At 40.9% G+C, this 16829-nt stretch overlaps 1 protein-coding gene across 8 annotated transcripts in view; it reads left to right on the top strand.

The window, feature by feature from the left end:
* Positions 1 to 3486: 3486 nt before the first annotated feature.
* Positions 3487 to 16829, top strand: part of CAPRIN2 (caprin family member 2) — a 43633-nt gene continuing 30290 nt past the window's right edge. For 4 of the 8 annotated variants that reach the window (XM_037139766.2, XM_037139765.2, XM_037139771.2 and 1 more), the window contains exons 1-4: positions 3505 to 3684; positions 4769 to 5031; positions 6654 to 6716; positions 16413 to 16499. In XM_037139766.2, the coding sequence (XP_036995661.2) occupies positions 4783 to 5031; positions 6654 to 6716; positions 16413 to 16499 (399 nt within the window). In that variant the 5' untranslated portion in view covers positions 3505 to 3684; positions 4769 to 4782. Of the gene's footprint in view, positions 3685 to 3711; positions 3827 to 4768; positions 5032 to 6653; positions 6717 to 16412; positions 16500 to 16829 lie in introns of those variants that run through there. The other 4 variants (XM_053662179.1, XM_053662178.1, XM_037139762.2 and 1 more) reach the window with 3 other exon arrangements.

Below are 16829 nucleotides of genomic sequence, written 5' to 3'. Positions count from 1 at the left end.
ATAGAGAAGATTCCTAATACAAGCACTATGGGACCAAAAGATATGACTATTTTAAGATGTCTCATTGGATGAATTCCTTTGAAGATGCAGTAACACCGAATTGTGTATTGTTTTTGGATTCAATTCTGCCAGTATCACTGCCGGTTTCTGGACTTTACTCTCTATGGAAGCAGCAATGAAAAGGGCTGAACTAGCTGGGAATGCACACCACTTGAGAAAACTCCTAAATGTCCAGAAACTTTACTTTCCTTATTTTTAAAATGAATGAGGGGATTTCACAGCACTGAAATTCTTTAGTTCTCCTCAGGCTATCTGTGGAAGACATGTTTTCATGGTCCATTATCCAGAGACATGTTTTTTAACAAATGCAATGCAGTCCTTAACAACATTGTTAAGCAGGTATTGCTGCCTCTGTCTTATAGGTGAAGAAGCTGAAGGCCAGAGAATTTAGGTAACTGGCCCTAAATCACTCAACTAGTAAGGGGCAGAAGTAAGAATCAAACCCAGTGGTATGTGGATCTGAAGCCTGAGCTCTTGAGACTTCACAATGTTGGACAGAAACAGTATTTTTATGGGCTTGATATTATTAACCACAGTCACACTTACATATTCTATACTGATCATTTCTCTCCTAAGAACTTGTATTTCAAAGGGACTTAATGGTGAAGCACTATTAATACATTAACTCCAATATGAGAAAAACAGTATAAACAAACCCACTGGTGATAAGGGCTATAATTTTATGAAAAATTCAAACCCACAAAAATAATAATCTTGAAACTATAGGAATTCTCTTAAAAATGCTTTAAACTATTATGGCAACTTTTTTCCTATCTGAAGTCTGTATTGCTTGATCCTGTACTTTCGTAAGTTTCTCTCCTCAATATGTACAGACACACCCCATGAATCTGAAACTATAAGAAAGTGCAGTATTTTAACACAATTTTATTCTGTTAACTGTTCCCTGGGGGATCTCTATCCTTCACAGCTTTTTTGTTAGTTTTCTTGGTCCCTTCTCTCTTTCTCTCTCTCTTTTTTTTTGTGAGTGGCAACACTCCACAAATTCTTGTAGAGCCACTGCGAAGCAGATTTCTGCCTCTCGTAACAAAATATCTAAGATAATTCCTCATATCTCCACTCATATGCTGCTACTAGCTGCAACGTCTTTTGGTGAATTAATCTTTCCAGTTTCAGCAACATGGAGTTACATCAATTTTAAGTGATGACAGCATAGCCATCTTTGCAGGAACATACGTTTGCCAGACAATGCATATTAAAAACCCTCTCATTTCTAAGGGATGTATAGTTTTCTGTTTTTACAGAAATAAAGCCACCCATTATAATTGTTAGTATTTTTATTTTTTCTACTTTATTGAGCTGGTTGTTTTTGCTATTTATTCCTGTAGCTTTTACTGAATTCCTACTCAGCTCCATGAAGACAGGGTAATTGTTTGTCTCACTCACCATTGTATCCCTATCACCCAAGACATAGCTGGTGCCCTATGAATATTTTCTCACCCAGCTTTATTGAGAGGTAACTGATACATAATAGTAAATATCTATCTGTTGAATGAGCGACCTTATTCTTCCTACATTGACCTGAAACACCTTTCATCATTTTAAATATAGTAATTCCTTGCAAAGCTTGGAGGCTTTCCACCCACAAGTACTGCCTCGCAGTTGGCAGGACAAATCAAAGTGCTGTAGAAAGCAGGGAGCTGGGTAAAGAAAATAAACAAAACCCTTGACAAATAAAAATGGGGGTGGGGGTGGGGGTGAATTTGCTTTCAAAGTGAGCCAGATTCATTGGTTTCGAAGATCTTTTCTAGCAGGAATGCTTTTTTTTTTTTCTGAATCACTTAAAAATTTTTTTTTCAGAAGACATTGCTGCAACATTATCTACTGATGTACAATCTTTTACAAATGTTATACTATGCTTATACAGACTATCTTATTGTGTTGGAAATTTACTTTTTGCTTTTGCATTCTTTTTGATTCATTTTCTGAATGCATGTTGGGAAATAAATCTGTATATATTTATACAGACTTACTCTATTTAGTGGAATATTTAGGACCTATGACGAGATCTATGTGACTGGAGGGATAGTTTTTTTCTTGGTCAATCAGAAGGCAATTAAAAGGATTAAACTACCATCTTTAGATTCAGTATTAAATCTGGCTTCAATAGGCATAACCTGTGCTGTAACTTCGTACCTACTCATTGACACAAAAGAGTGTCCTTCACTTTTTTTTTAGCTATGTCCATTGTTCTGTTTTTTTTTTTTTTGCCAAGGATGAAGGTATAGCCTTCCTCCACTCATTTTCAGTATCTTCTTTCTTGGTTTATAAACGGTGAAACAAATCAACAGTTTCATATTTGCCTGGCCCTCAAGAACACATATAGGATTCAGAGATGCAAAGCCAAAATGCAACATTAAAGTGTATTATATTACTAGGGACTGAAAAGAACACAATAATTGAAAAATACTGTATCAAAAACGGTTAAAATCATGATGATTTTTGTGTGGGCTCAGCCAACACTTTTTAAGTTGGACACCTTTGTTTCCTTGATTACACTTCTGGGTTTTCTCTGTTCTCTTTCTAGTCTAAGTAATTTTTATTAGTCTTAGAACCTCTGAGAACCTAAAATAGTTTTGTGTAACAGCTGGACACATTGAGGTTGAAGTATTGCTGGGTGGTGAGGGTTTTTGTTTTTTTTTTGTTTCCCCCCCTCTTATTCGTTTGGTATGAGGAATACCATCTCTTCCCTTTGAAATACGTATTTCCAGGGTTTTTTTTTTTTTACTTGTATGCACCTTTACCAGGATTTTTTAAAAATCCGTTTTTTTCCTTCTGTGCACGCCAACGAATTCCTGTTTCAAAGCAGCAAATAAAACAGCCTTAAATAAACGCAGTCATTACTCCCCAACGGGAGTCACCCACTCCATTTTTATGGCAATGTTGGGGCATTCTGCTCTCACAGGCTGAGTCCTTTCTTTGGACTTTATTTGGATTTTCCCCATGGTAATGTGAAGGATGGAATAACTGGGGGTGAGTGAGAAGGTGGGGGCAAAAGCACCCCTGAATTTCAAGAATGCCCATCTAAACCGCCACAGGCTCAGGCTCGGTTTAACTGGCAATTCCACAAAGGGCACGCGGCCCTGTTCAGTGATCGAAATCACCTGTTCGAAGCCGCACGGGGAACTATTACTGTTTGTAATCAGTAAGGACCTGCGGGGTCTCGGGGTCTTTGGCGGGTCGACTCTCTGCGTCACGCCGGCCCCGCCAGGTGCCCCTCGCTCTGCGCAACCGCGGGGAGAACGCGCCCTTTCGCGACCGACATCCCGCCGCAGCTTGACCTGGAACAAACGCCCCCCGGGCCGAGGGCGGCTGCGGCGAAGACTGGAGCACCGGAAAGGGGCGGTGCCGGGCCGCGCGGGGCTGCGCGCGTGCGCGTGCGGGGAGCGCGCCTATATAAGCCATGCGCGGCGTGAGGAGCTGGCCTAGGCGAGAGCGCTGAGTCGGCGGAGCGCGCGGGGCGCTGTAAGCGCCGCCGGCGGGGCGGGGACACAAGGGCGGGGTGGCGCCCGTCCACCTCCGCGGCTCTCCTGGCTCCTTCCCGGGTTCGAAGGAGGGCCCGGGCTGCGGCAGCCGCAGCCGCAGCGGCCTCGGCGGCCTTCGGAGGTGAAGCCGGGCTGCGGCGGCTCTTGGAGGCGGCTGGCCTGGCGAGGGTGGGCAGGGCTGGGCGGTCGCCGCTGCGGTGAGGTGGAGGCTCGGCATCCTTGGGGCGGGTTCCTCAAGGCAGGTGGCCCGTGCTGTTTTCCAGGTACGCCTCCCCTGTGGAGGTACCTGCAGACGTGGCCCCGGCCAATACCTCGGCGTCCGAAGGGCTGAGGGAGGACGCGGGGTGCTCGGTGGAGGCGCTTCTCGCGCGGGCCCCTGCGGGGATTTGGGATTAGCGCTGATGTGCATGGGGCCCGTTGTGCTCTTACTTTGGGGATGCTCCTAAGAGGAATGGGATGGGTACCTCCGATGCGCGGGGAGGAAGGGTGTACAAGGGCCACTGACCAGGGCCTGCCAGGCTCGCCAGGATGACCCCCAGAGCTGGGTGACTCTGAGTGATTATGGGTTAGTTTAAAAGAGAACAGAAAACTAGCTTGGGGCGCTAGCAGCTTGAGAGTAGCTCGCTGCAAATGTCCAGTAGGGACAGACTTGCCTTGTAGACCCCAGAGCAAGCAAAGGGAAGTTAGCATTCTTGTTCAAGAAGCTACTTTTCTTGAACAGTAGTGGGTGAGAGCTCTAAAAAAGTTGTGTTTCGGATTTTAAAATACGTTAATAATTAGAGTTGAGCCTGGTGGTGAGGGATAATGTAAAGAGGTTGAAATGGCTTCCTTAAGGTCCCAGTAGGGATTTTTTTTGTGCCATCACCTGACCATAGAAATTATTCGGACTGCAGACTACTGTTAGGAGAAGAGGAGCTCAGAAGCCATTGCTTGATTAGCAGCAGTTCTTTTTCCGTATGTGGAAAATTGAATTTCTGGAGACGTTGTCTGTGTTGTAGATTTTGCCTACATAAAGGCGCTGGTCCTTGGCACTGATTGTATTACAGGCAGTGAGGTGGAAGCCGGCTGTCTAAAGCACCGTTTAGCTCCCTTCTTTGGAAATTTTGAGGGAGTTGGTCTAGATTTTTCAGGGAAATTAAAGCCTGGATGCGCTCTTCTAGTCTTAGTTTACTTTGATACTTAACTTTTTCCCTTTCCTCCTTCAGGATCCACGGTTTCGATGGTGCAGCTGCCTTCTCCTTTTGGTTGCCAGTCACCTTCAGGCCATTCAGAGGAGGAAAGAGAGGGGAATATGAAGTCAGCCAAGCCCCAAGTGAACCACAATCAGCATGGGGAAAGCCAGCAGGCCGTGAACCCCCTGCAGTCTCCTCTCAGTTCGGTTTCCTGTCCTTCTCAAGCATATGAGACCTATATTGATAATGGACTCATATGCCTTAAACACAAAATTAGAAACATTGAGAAAAAGAAGGTAATTTTCCCCCACCCCTCCCCCTCCCAGCCAGGTATATGTACCATTTTAAATACGGGTTAAGGAACTGACATTTTGTCATTCAGTAAGGGCTCATAGATTACTTCCTAAAGAATTAACTAAGTTTGGGACTTAGCTGGCTGAAAACATACAAGCAGGCCAAATATTGGATATATTAAGCATTTTCTGTGTGATTTGTCAGCATAAGTGAATAAAAATATAGTAAAATTATGCATGCTACTATTGAAATACTTGAAAAGCCAGCTACTTAAAGTCATATTAATTCCTTGACTGTAGTATTAATGTGTCTTTTCATAGATTGCCTGATTTTTTAGCTCATTTTCCTGTGACTGTCTGCAGCAGTTGATATTGCAGTATAGACACTGCAGTCATTGGAAGCTTTAATGATGGTAGAGCCAGAAAATGTTTTAGCAGCAATTTTTGTGTTGCTAGTGTTGTTTTAAGATTGGTAGGTGAAAGCATTGTAGAGAGCCTCGTAGAGGGACTCAGGGGTTATAATCAGCCTCACATTACAGTAAAGATCCAAATCATCATTTCCTGAGTCATGTGGCCTGTGAAACAGTACTGCATGTTGCTTTGTTGGGTCACGGTTTTCTGTGCTTGTGATAATAAGGTGAGTCATTATCTCTCTGATCTAGGAACTCCTAAATATTTTTATGCCAGGATCTAGTTAAATATGAGGAAAGTTGCTTTTAATGGAGGAACTTGAAGTGATTTTTTAAAGAGTTTGATTAAGACTGTTTCTTTAAAAAAATTAAAAAAAAAATACACAGGGAGGTAGTGCAGAAGGGCCAGTTACTGGTAGCTTCTCTGTAGCCCTAGCTGTTGCCAGCTATCTTTGGAATGCATACAGTTGATCACAGTGTGATAGGTGAGGGTGCCTGGGTCAGCACAAATTCCCTGCCACTAATGGGAAACTAGTCAGCGCAGGATCTATTGATGGAGACTCATTAACATCTTCTCCCAGGTGGAGGAACTATGTGTACACGTGTACTTACACTCTCAGGCTTGATTATACTGCCTCCTTGAATACCTGCCTGATAGTGCCAAAGCTTTTGTTTCAGGCTTCTAGGAAAGTATTTTAAAACTGTAAAGTCAAATGAGAGGAGCCTAAACATTGTGGCTTATGTCATTTTTGTGGGGACAATTGTTTGTGTTTACTAAATATCAAATTTAATATAAAAATAGCTTTATTTTGAGGCTACTATAATGCTAGAAAAGAAATCTTTTACATTTCTGTACTTTCATTAGGGGGTTTCCTACCCAACTAATGCCGCATAAATCAACAGGTAACTAATGGTTTAAGCATGAGGTTAAAGCAGGGTTTCTCAGTCTCAGAACTGTGGACATTTTTTGCTGGATAATTCTTTGTTGTGTGTGGCTGTCCTGTGTGTTTTAGGATGTTCAGCAACATCCCTGATCTCTACCCACAAGATGCCAGTAACACTCTGTATCTTTCTGCCATCCCCCAAGTTGTGACAACCAAAAGTATCTCTAGACATTGCCCAATCTCCCTGGGGACAAAGGTGCCCTCCAACTGAGCACCACTCAGTTAAGGGCATATATCAGTCTATTAATAGATACAAGTTTCTCTTTTGTAGCTCAAATTGGAAGATTACAAGGATCGCCTGAAAAATGGAGAGCAACTTAATCCAGACCAATTGGTAAGTGATTTTATAATTTTTGGTTAGGCTTGCTGGTTTCTTTTTCTTAATAAAACTGCAGCTAGACTTTGAGACCAAAAATGGAGAGGCCAAAAAAGAACAGTGATGTCTGGCCTTTTTAAAAACCTTACTATAACTATTAGACTATAACTTTGAAAAATGTTATTTAACTTGTTCATGCAATACTTGGTAATTGCAAATTATATCTAGTTTGGTGGAGAACTTTTGCAATACGGAATATAAACAAAGGTTTCATTGATGGTTGCCATTTTGGCTTGATCACATCTCCTGCCTGAGAAGGGACAAATTTATCTAAAAGTTACTTGCCCTAGCTTGTACCTCTATTGTCTGCTCTCTTTTTCAAGAAAGAATTTTGGTTGCGTATCATAGACACTGAAAATCAAGGACTTATCCCTTGCCACCTTGACTCTTCACTGGCCTTGAATTATTGTGATGCAGTAAATTATAATTTGCTAAGGCACAGATTTGAATTGTGCGAACTCTGAGAATGATGTGCTCACATATCTGGTGAGAGGACTTAGCTGGACATTCAGCATTTTAACATGGCTTTGTTTTCAAGTAGTCGTGATATGTTCAATAATTTTTGAAGTGATACAACTCTTCTCTGTGTAAATATCCTTGAAGCACATGTTCTATTATGGCAGTATTGTTGACCTGGGGGATTATGGGAGATGAGGGTAGGGAAGTTCGTGATTCTCATGCTAGCTCTCTAAGAAATGTCAAGGATATGCTATATTTCAGAGCTCTAGACAGGCAAACTTTAGTCTCAATATTTTTTTTCTGTCTTAACAACTACTGGTTGTTCCGTAGTATTAGCTTTGATTTCTGTTTTTGAGAAATATGCTGCCAACTGTCAGCTTTGTATTGCCAACAGATTAGTGTTTTGAACTCCAGATTCCTATGTCCAGTTGTGTATTTGACATCAGATTTCACCCTGTTTCCCCAAACTTGTGTTCCCTTTAATCTTAGCTTATCTCAGTTAATGGCTTGATGGTTTGACATGGGGGGGGCTCTTCCCACAGAGCGCCTTGCCCAACTGCCGCCCCGGCCCCACCCCCCCACCACCACAGATGAGAGTAAGTCTACCAAGACATGATCTGCTTGGGGAGGAAAGGTGGTCAATCTCTCAAAGGAGAAGGGCCAAGAGCCTTTTCCTCAATGGGCTTTTATTGGGTTCCGGTGCCTACAGGTAAAGCTCATTAATCATTATCAGGAAATAAGGATCAAACAATAGATAACATACAAAGAACTCTGAGGGCCTATTTTGAGTCAGGGTCAGATAATTAAAGTGCCATAAAACTTTGGGGGCAAACTCACTTCCTGCTTGGACCCTTATCATCTAATTGAGAGGGTTCTAAACAAAGCAGGTTTCACAGGATTTTACATATTCTTTCTCAGGCCTGATCTCTTAGGCCTGATTACCCTGGGGAACCCGCCCTTTCCAGCACAGGGCTACACCTACCACTGGCATTGTTTCAGGCTTAAGTCATGCAGGGGAAGTAAGGCAGTCAACTTCTTGCACACAGAATGAGGACTCGGGCTGTGTCAAAGCCAAGGGGTGAGGGTCCACCTCACCCCTTGGCTTTTCTGTAGCCCCCAAGTCCTTCCCTGGGGGCCCTGTGATCATACCTGTCTTAGGTCATCCCTTGAGGAGTCTTACCAGTCATTGGCTAACTGATCAAGCATTGGGGGCCAGGCAGGGTGAACTAAAAGGAGCAGAGGCAGTGCCCCTGCTAGGGAGATAAGCTTTGTTTCCTTAGTGGCTTATGGTCTGAGGGTCACAGACAGCCTTAGCCATGGGGCATTACAGCTCCTGAAACCAGGTAGGGCAGTTCCCAGCAGTTTAGCATGGAGTTGCCAAGAAACCTGGGAGAATTTCTCATTATTCACTTTATACTTTACATCTAGCCCATTGGCAAGTTTGAACAGTTCAACCTTAAAAATAAATTTAGAAACTGAGCATTTTTTAGAAATTTCTGTTTCTGTTACCTGGGTTCAAGCCACGTCATCTTTCATCTGCATTACTGTAATGGCTTCTTCACAGATTTTTCTTTTTTGCCCTCTCTCTTCAAGTCTATTCTCAATATGTGAACAGGATTACTGTAGCCTCAGTAATCCTGTTCATATGCAAGTCAGATGGTCATTGCTCTGCTCAGAAGTCCCCATTGGTTCCCATCAGGGTGACAGAGGGTCCTTACTATGGCCTCCAAAGCCCTGTAAAATGTTCCCCACTTCCTTTCACATCTTTATTGCCTTTCCTACACTTCTCTCTCCTAGTTACATGCCTTCTTGCTGTAAACTATAAAGTTTTGTTTATCTCTCCTTCCCTTACAGGGTTCCATTAGAAAGTTTTGTCTGTTCACTGTTGTTCTTCTAGTACTTAGGATAGTGTGTAGTATATAACAGGCATGTGGATTAATACATACAGATTTACTGAGGTATAAACTGACTGAATGTTAGGTTTCTAGATGTTATTAAGCATATGGTTTGTATACTTTTGAGAAATAACATCTCATACAAGCATTAAATCTTTAAGGTGGAAATTTAGAAAATGCAGATGAGTCAGAAGCAGAAAAATTCTATAATTTGACCTTTCAGATAATAATAGCTCTCAGGAGTGTAGTATTTAATTAAGGAGCTCTAAGTTTAGGTTTAAAAATTTCTAATAATTCACATAGTTTAGAAATTAGAAAATATTTAAAAAGTTTTTTCATTCCTTCAGTTCTGATCTTACAAAATAATGGTTTCTAATAGATTTGTATATATCTGTTCAGTTTTGGTAAGCCTATATAAACAAATATTTTTCCTGCTTTTTTCCATTTTCTATAAAACTTGGCTTAATATATATACTTTTTGGGCCTTTACTTTTGCTTTTTCCTTTTTTAAAAAACAAAAACAGACTTTATTTTTTGAGCAGTTATGGGTTCACAGTCAAATTGAGCAGAAAATATAGAAAATTTTGTATGCCCCAACCCCAGTCTTTGTACAGCCTCCTTCACTACCAACACTCCTTACCAGAGGGATGTACGTGCTGCAGTTAAATCTGTGTTTACACATCCTCATCACTTCAGGACCACAGTTTACATTGAGGGTTTATTCTTGGTGTTGTATAGTCTATGGGTTTGGAGAGATGCATGAAGGCATGTATCCACGATTACAGTATTGTACAAAATACTGTCACTGCTCTAAAAATCCTTTGTCCTCTACCTATTTATCCACCCCTTTCTTTTACTATCAAATCAGTGCTTCCATAGTGCATGGTCTTTAAAATTTGGTTGAATTCTTCTATGAAACTGTCTGAACATGTTTTTCTTTTGAGGAGGTGTGAGTTTTGGGGTAATATAATAGTCTCTATTTTTTTTTTTTTTTTTTTAAGATTTATCTTGCGATGGGAAGGGAAGGAGAGAGGGAGAGAAATATCAACGTATGGTTGCCACTTGTGCGTCCCCTGCTGGGAACTGGTCCGCAACCGAGGCATGTGCCCTGACTGGGAACTGAATCGCAATCCTTTGGTTCACAGGCTCAGTCCACTGAGCTATACCAGCCAGGGCCTATTTTTTTTCTTTGAAAACTGATAGGTTAAATTTTGGGGGGGAGTAAACTTTTTAAAACTTTTCCTTGAAATTTACTTATTTCATTCAGTTTCAAAAATTTATTGGCATATATTGGGGACAGTAATTTTTTAATAAAATTGTGTTTGTATTTCTGTTTCTAATTTTTGTATGGTTGTATTTCCTCAGTTGACTCTTATTTAAGTTAGGTAGTAGTTTTTTAAAAAAACTAAGCCAGATTTTAGACTTATTTTATTTTTTTTCTTTTCCTTTTATCTTTCTGATTTATTTGGTTTATTTGCTTCATTTTCTGAGTTGAGTGATTAATTCATTTCCTTCTCCCCCAACTGATTCATATTTAATTAAGGCTGTGATTTTTCCCAGTACATTATTCTAAAACCATTGAAGTTCCTTACTAGTACTCTTTCCTGTAATTTGAACCTGAACTTTTTCCCCCTTCTTACTTTGCTTTTAACAGCACTTGTGTGTTGTTGCCCTTAAATTGTTAGAGTTGCTTTTTTGTACCTTATCATAAATACCATCATACTATATATTCTTCACTTTGCCTTTTACTCATGGTCAGGATTTTTTTTTAATTGATGCAAGCAGCTATATATCATTTGCTTTTCTCTTCTCGGTGGTAGTCTGTAAATAGTTGAATGTTTGAGCCCTGAACAGTGCGGTTCAGTTGGTTGGACGTCATCCTGCAAAGCAAAAGGTTATCAGTTCAATTCCCAGTCATTTCACATGCCTGGGTTGCAGGCTCCCATCCCAGTCTGGGCCTGTATTGATCGATGTTTCTCTCCCTCTTTTTCTCCCTCTCTTCCCCTCTCTGAAAATAAATAAAATGTTTAAAAAAATAGATGGATATTTAAATTGTTTGCTATCATGTTTTGGTATTCTACTTTGAGCAATCAATCTTACATGTGTTATTGAGACATAAGATACAAGATGTTTTCTGAGTACATACTTATAGTGAACTTCCTAGGTAAAAATACCAAGCAAACTGTTTTCCAAAATTATTGTACCAATGTAGTCTAATACTGTTAGTAAATAGGAGTTCCCATTGCTTTATAAATTTGGAAAGACTTATCAGACTTTAAAAAAACAGCTTTATTGAGGTGTCCTATACATATCAAAAATTAACACAATGTCACTGTAGAATTCAGTGAATTATAGTAAATTTGTAGTTATGCAGCTATCACAGCAATTCAGTTTTAGAACATTTTTATACCCTTCTGAGTTATTTTTGTGCCCTATTTGCTTTCTGTTTCTATACACTTGATTTTTTTCTGGGTACTTCTTTCACATCTGGCTTTTTTGACTTAATGTTATGTCTTTTGAGGTTCATCTGTGTTAGAACATATTGAATAATTCATTTCTTTTTATTGTTTAAATTTTTAAAATATATTTTATTGGTTATGCCATTACAGTTCTATTCCCCCCTTCATTCCCCTCCACCCTGCACACCCCTCCCCCACCATTCCCCCCCTTTAGTTCATGAACACATGTCTCAAGTTCTTTAGATTCTATATTTACCCTACTATTCTTACCTTCTCCCTTATCTATTTTCTATCTACTATCTATGCTACTTATTTTCTGTACCTTCTTCTCCCTTCTCCTTCTCCCACTCCCCTGTTGCTAATCCTCCACATGATCTTAATTTCTATGGTTCACTCCTGATCTAGCTGTCCTCTTAATTTGCTTTTGTTTTAGGTGTGGTTGTTAATAACTGTGAGTTTGCTGTTCTTTCACTGTTCATCTTTTTTATCTTCTTTTTCTTAGATAAGCCCCTTTAACATTTCATATAATAAAGGCTTGGTGATGATGAACTCCTTGAATTTGATCTTATCTGAGAAGCACTTTATCTGCCCTTCCATTCTAAATGAAAGCTTTGCTGGATAGAGCAATCTTGGTTGTAGGTCCTTGCCTTTCATGACTTGGAATACTTCCTTTCCAGACCCTTCTTGCCTGTAAGGTCTCTTTTGAGAAATCAGCTGACAGTCTGATGGGAACTCCTTTGTAGGGGACTGTCCCCTTATCTCTTGCTGCTTCTAGGATTCTCTCCTTCATTTTAATCTTGGCTAATGTAATGATGATGTGCCTTGGTATGTTTCTTCTTGGGTCCAACTTCTTTGGGACTCTCTGAGCTTCCTGGATTTCCTGGAAATCTATTTCCTTTGCCAGATTGGGGAAGTTCTCTTTTATTATTTGTTCAAATAAGGTTTCCACTCATGGGTGTTCCTCTTCCCCTTCTGGTACCCCTATAATTCGGATGTTGGAGTGTTTAAAGATGTCCTGGAGGTTCCTTAGCCATTCCTCATTTTTTTGAATTCTTGTTTCTTCATCCTTTTCTGTTTGGTCATTTTTTTCCTCCTTCTGGTCCACTCTTGATTTGAGTTCCAGTTTCCTTCCATTACTATTGGTTTCCTGTGCATTTCCATTCATTTCAATTAGTTTAGCCTTCATATATTCTTCTAATTTGTGACTAAAATCAACCAGTTCTGTGAGCATCCTGATCACCAGTGTTTTGAACTGTGCATCTGAAAGTTTGGCTGTTTCTTCATCCTTTAGATTTATCGGCTCTGGGGCTCTGAGTTGTTCTTGAACCATGTTTTTATCTGTTTGTGCCTGTTAGGTATGAGTGGAGCCTTAGGTGCTCATCAGGGTGGGGCCACCCAGGTCGCTGGTTTGTGATGCTGTATGTGGGTGCGGGGTCAGAGAGGGACAAATGGCGGTTCCCTCTGCTGCTTCCTGCTGCTGGGGCCTGGGTGGTCCGTCTCACTGCTAGCTCCTTCACTGGTTTATGTGCGCTCGAATGTGTGACCATGGTCAGCCCTCAGTGGGTCCGCTGCCTTGTTCCCTCAGTGGGTCCGCCGCCTTGTTCCCTCAGTGGGTCTGCCTGCTTCTCCACTCCTGGGATCCGCCCACGGCTGCTGGCGCACCTGGGTCGCATGCCGGGTCGGTCTGGTGGATCTTTCCTGCCCGACCCCGCTCTGCTGTTGGCTCTGCCCCTCTTACAGGATTAGCTGAGCATTTTGTTGTTTTCGGACTCCGTATTGTTCAATTTTCTGTGGTTTGGTTGCGTTTATTGTTGTTAAAACTTTGTTGTTTTTAGATTTGGTTGTGCAAGGAAGCAAAGTGTTTCTACCTACGCCTCTATCTTGGCGGAATTCTCCTCTTTTATTGTTGATGAGTATTTTTTATATGGTTATACCACATTTTGTTTACCCACTTACCAGTTGCTGGATTTTGGGGTTATTTCTGTTTCGGGCTATAATGAATAATGCTGCTATATAAATTTGCCACTGAAGATTTTAATATTTCTGTTATAGACTCATTTAATCTTGTCCGTTATAGGTAGAATGTTTACAAGTCTCTTCTACCATAGTATAAATTTCTTTTTTTAAGTATATTTTATTGATTATGCTATTATAGTTCTCCCATTTTTTTCCTCTTATCCCTTGCTGCCTGGAACTCCCATTTCTTCCAGCATTTTCCCCTGCTTAGTTCATGCCCATAGGTCGTACATATAAATTCTTTGGCTTCTCTATTTCTTAGACTATTCTTAACTTCCCCTCTCTATTTTGTACCTACCAATTATGCTTCTTATTCCCTGTACTTTTTCCTGCATTCTCCCCTTCCCTGCCGATAACCCTTCGTGGGATCTCTATTTCCATGATTCTGTTCCTGTTCTAGTTGTTTGTTTAGTTTCTTTTCATGCCTTTTTTTCGGTTTGGTTATAGATGGTTGTGAATTTATTGTCATTTTACTGTTCATATTTTTATCTTTTTCTTAAATAAGTGCCTTCACATATTAAGGGCTTGGTGTTGATGAACTCCTTAACTTGACCTTATCTGGGAAGTGCTTTGTTTTCCCTTTCATTCTAAATGATAGCTTTGTTAGATAGAGTAATCTTGGGTGTAGGTCCTTACCTTTCAGGACTTGGAATACTTCTTTCCAGCCCCTTCTTGCCTGCAAGGTTTCTTTTGAGAAATAAGCTGACAGGGTTATGGGAACTCCTTTCTGGGTAACTGTCCTTTTCTCTTGCTGCTTTAAGATTTTCTCCTTATCTTTAATCCTGGGTAATGTAATTATGATGTGCCTTGATGTGTGCTTCCTTGGGTCCAAGTTCTTTGGGACTCTCTGAGCTTTCTGGATATCCTGGAAGTTTATTTCCTTTTCCAGATTGGGGAAGTTGTCTTTCATTATATTTTCAAATAAGTTTTGAACTTGTTGTTCTTCCTCTTCCCCTTTTGGTACTCCTGTAATTCGGATGTTGGAATGTTTAAAGTTGTCCCTTAGCCTCTCCTCATTTTTTTGAATTCTTGTTTCTTCATTCTGTCCTGGATGGATGTTTATTTCTTCATTCTGGTCCAAGCGATTGATTTGAGTCCCATTTTTCTTCCTTTTACTGTTGGTTCCCTGTCTATTTTTCTTTATTTCACTTTGTATAGCCTTTACTTCTTCCTTTATTTTGTGACTCTACTCAACCATTTCTGTGAGCATCATGATTACCAGTGTTTTGAACTGTGCATCTGATAGGTGGTATATCTACTCATTGCTTAGTTCTTTTTCTGGAGTTTCAATCTGTTCTTTCATTTGGGCTATATTTCTTTGTCTTGGTGTACCTGTTATGTTGTTAGGGGCAGATGTTGTAAGGGGCAGAGCCTTAGTTACTCGCCAGAACGGGACAAGCCACTTCACTGTGCTGTGGTCCTGTATAGGGAACAGTGCTGCTTGCTCAGCTTTCTGCTGGCTTTCAGTCACTTCCCCTGCTTTCTACAGGCAAATTGTGCCCTTTCAGGTGCTGCCCTGGTGCTGATTTCTTGGGTAGGTGGGCTTGTGTATGTTTTAGGACTCCATAGGCCCTCCAATGTACTCTCTTGTGAGATTGGAAGTTTTTTTCATCACAGCAACCCCCACAGGTTTTTATAGTCAGAGGTTTTCATGCTGGAACCCCGGATTACTCAGTTTGTCTTGCTCCCCAGTTGCTCCTTCTGGTTTATCCATATGGAATGTGGGACCACCTGGTCTGCCAGCCACAGCCTTGCCTGCACAGCCTGTCTGCTGCTGCTTTGCTGCATGTCTTCTCTGCCCTGGCTGTCCCATCTCCGCCCATCCAGCCCCATCTGGATGAACATTTGTTCTTTAACTCCTTGGTTGTTGGACTTCCTGTTAGATTCCTGTTAGAATACTGTTAGATTTCCTGGCAGTCCTGGTTGTTTTTTGTTTTTAAACTGGTTGTTATCCTTCTTTTGGTTGTGTGAGAAAGAGAAGCATATCTGCCTCTGCCTCCATCTTGGCTGGAACTTCCCCAAAGTATAAGTTTCTTGAAGTTGCTTATTCATATCTGTGATCCTCATTTTGTTACTTGTGTAATACATTTGAGTAGTAAATGAATATTGACAGAAATCCTGTCGGATCAGTGATCTTAAAACTCAGACTCAGCTTTATCGATAGGGACTCAGCTTTATTATTATTATTATTATTATTGTTATGGCTCAGATTTATAGTATAAAATTAAATTTTAAAATTTAACTTTAACTTCTAAACACTCTACTTTAAAAAAATTTACTTTTAAGAGCAAGGGGAAGGCAGGGAGAAAAGAGGGAGAGAAACATCAATGTGCAAAAGATACATTGATTGGTTGTCTCTTGCAGGCCCCCAGTTGGGGAACCTGGCCTGCAACCCAGGCATGTACCCTGATGGGGAATTAAACAGGCAACCTTTTTGTTTTGCAGGCCAGTGCTCATTCTGAGCCACACCAGCCAGGGATACTTTTTTATATTATATGTAGGAAATGGCTAATTTGTAGTCTTAAATCCCTTATGTTTTTTTTTTTTAAATTTTATTTAGTTATTTTTCAAGTACAGTTTTTTGTCTATTTTTCCCATCCCAGCCTCCCCCGCCCCTTGCTCCCCACCTCCCTCCCACTTCCACCCCCCTTAGTTCTCGTCCCTGTGTCCTTCCTATTTGTTCCTCCAAATCCCTCCCCCTTTTCCCCTTTAACTTCCCTCCCTTCTCCCCTCTGGTCATCCCTTATGTTTTTAAGAAACACTTACTTTGACATATTTGTACTTAGAAGTTAACAGAACTGGTGTTTTCTTCTCTTATTTGGTAGGAAGCAGTAGAGAAATATGAAGAAGTGCTACATAACTTAGAATTTGCCAAGGAGCTTCAGAAAACCTTTTCAGGACTGAGCCAGGATGTGAGTATGCTTTCTTTGCTTTTTCTAAAACCAGTTCAACCACTGGTCCTTGATACGGACCCTGGGACCCTGGCTTGTGGGGTCTGCCACATTGTGGATGAGGCACAAGAAATTCATAGACACCACGGAGTCCTGTGGAGGAAAAGGGACAGGTGTGGCTTCTCTCTCCAGAGGAGAGAGCCCCCATCCTTGCCTGGACAGGCTTTTATTGCATTCAATTTGCATAGGAATACTGGGTGTATACATAAAGCTCATCAGTCATTGTCAGGCAGAAATGATTAAACAATAGATAACATTCAAAGGAACTCCCAGGGCCTATTTTGAGTCAGG

This window comes from Artibeus jamaicensis, unplaced genomic scaffold (assembly GCF_021234435.1).
Source record: "Artibeus jamaicensis isolate MK-2021 breed Jamaican fruit bat unplaced genomic scaffold, CSHL_Jam_final contig_233, whole genome shotgun sequence".
In the NCBI taxonomy this organism is placed as follows: domain Eukaryota; kingdom Metazoa; phylum Chordata; class Mammalia; order Chiroptera; family Phyllostomidae; genus Artibeus; species Artibeus jamaicensis.
This window is presented reverse-complemented; position numbering and strand designations above follow the sequence as displayed.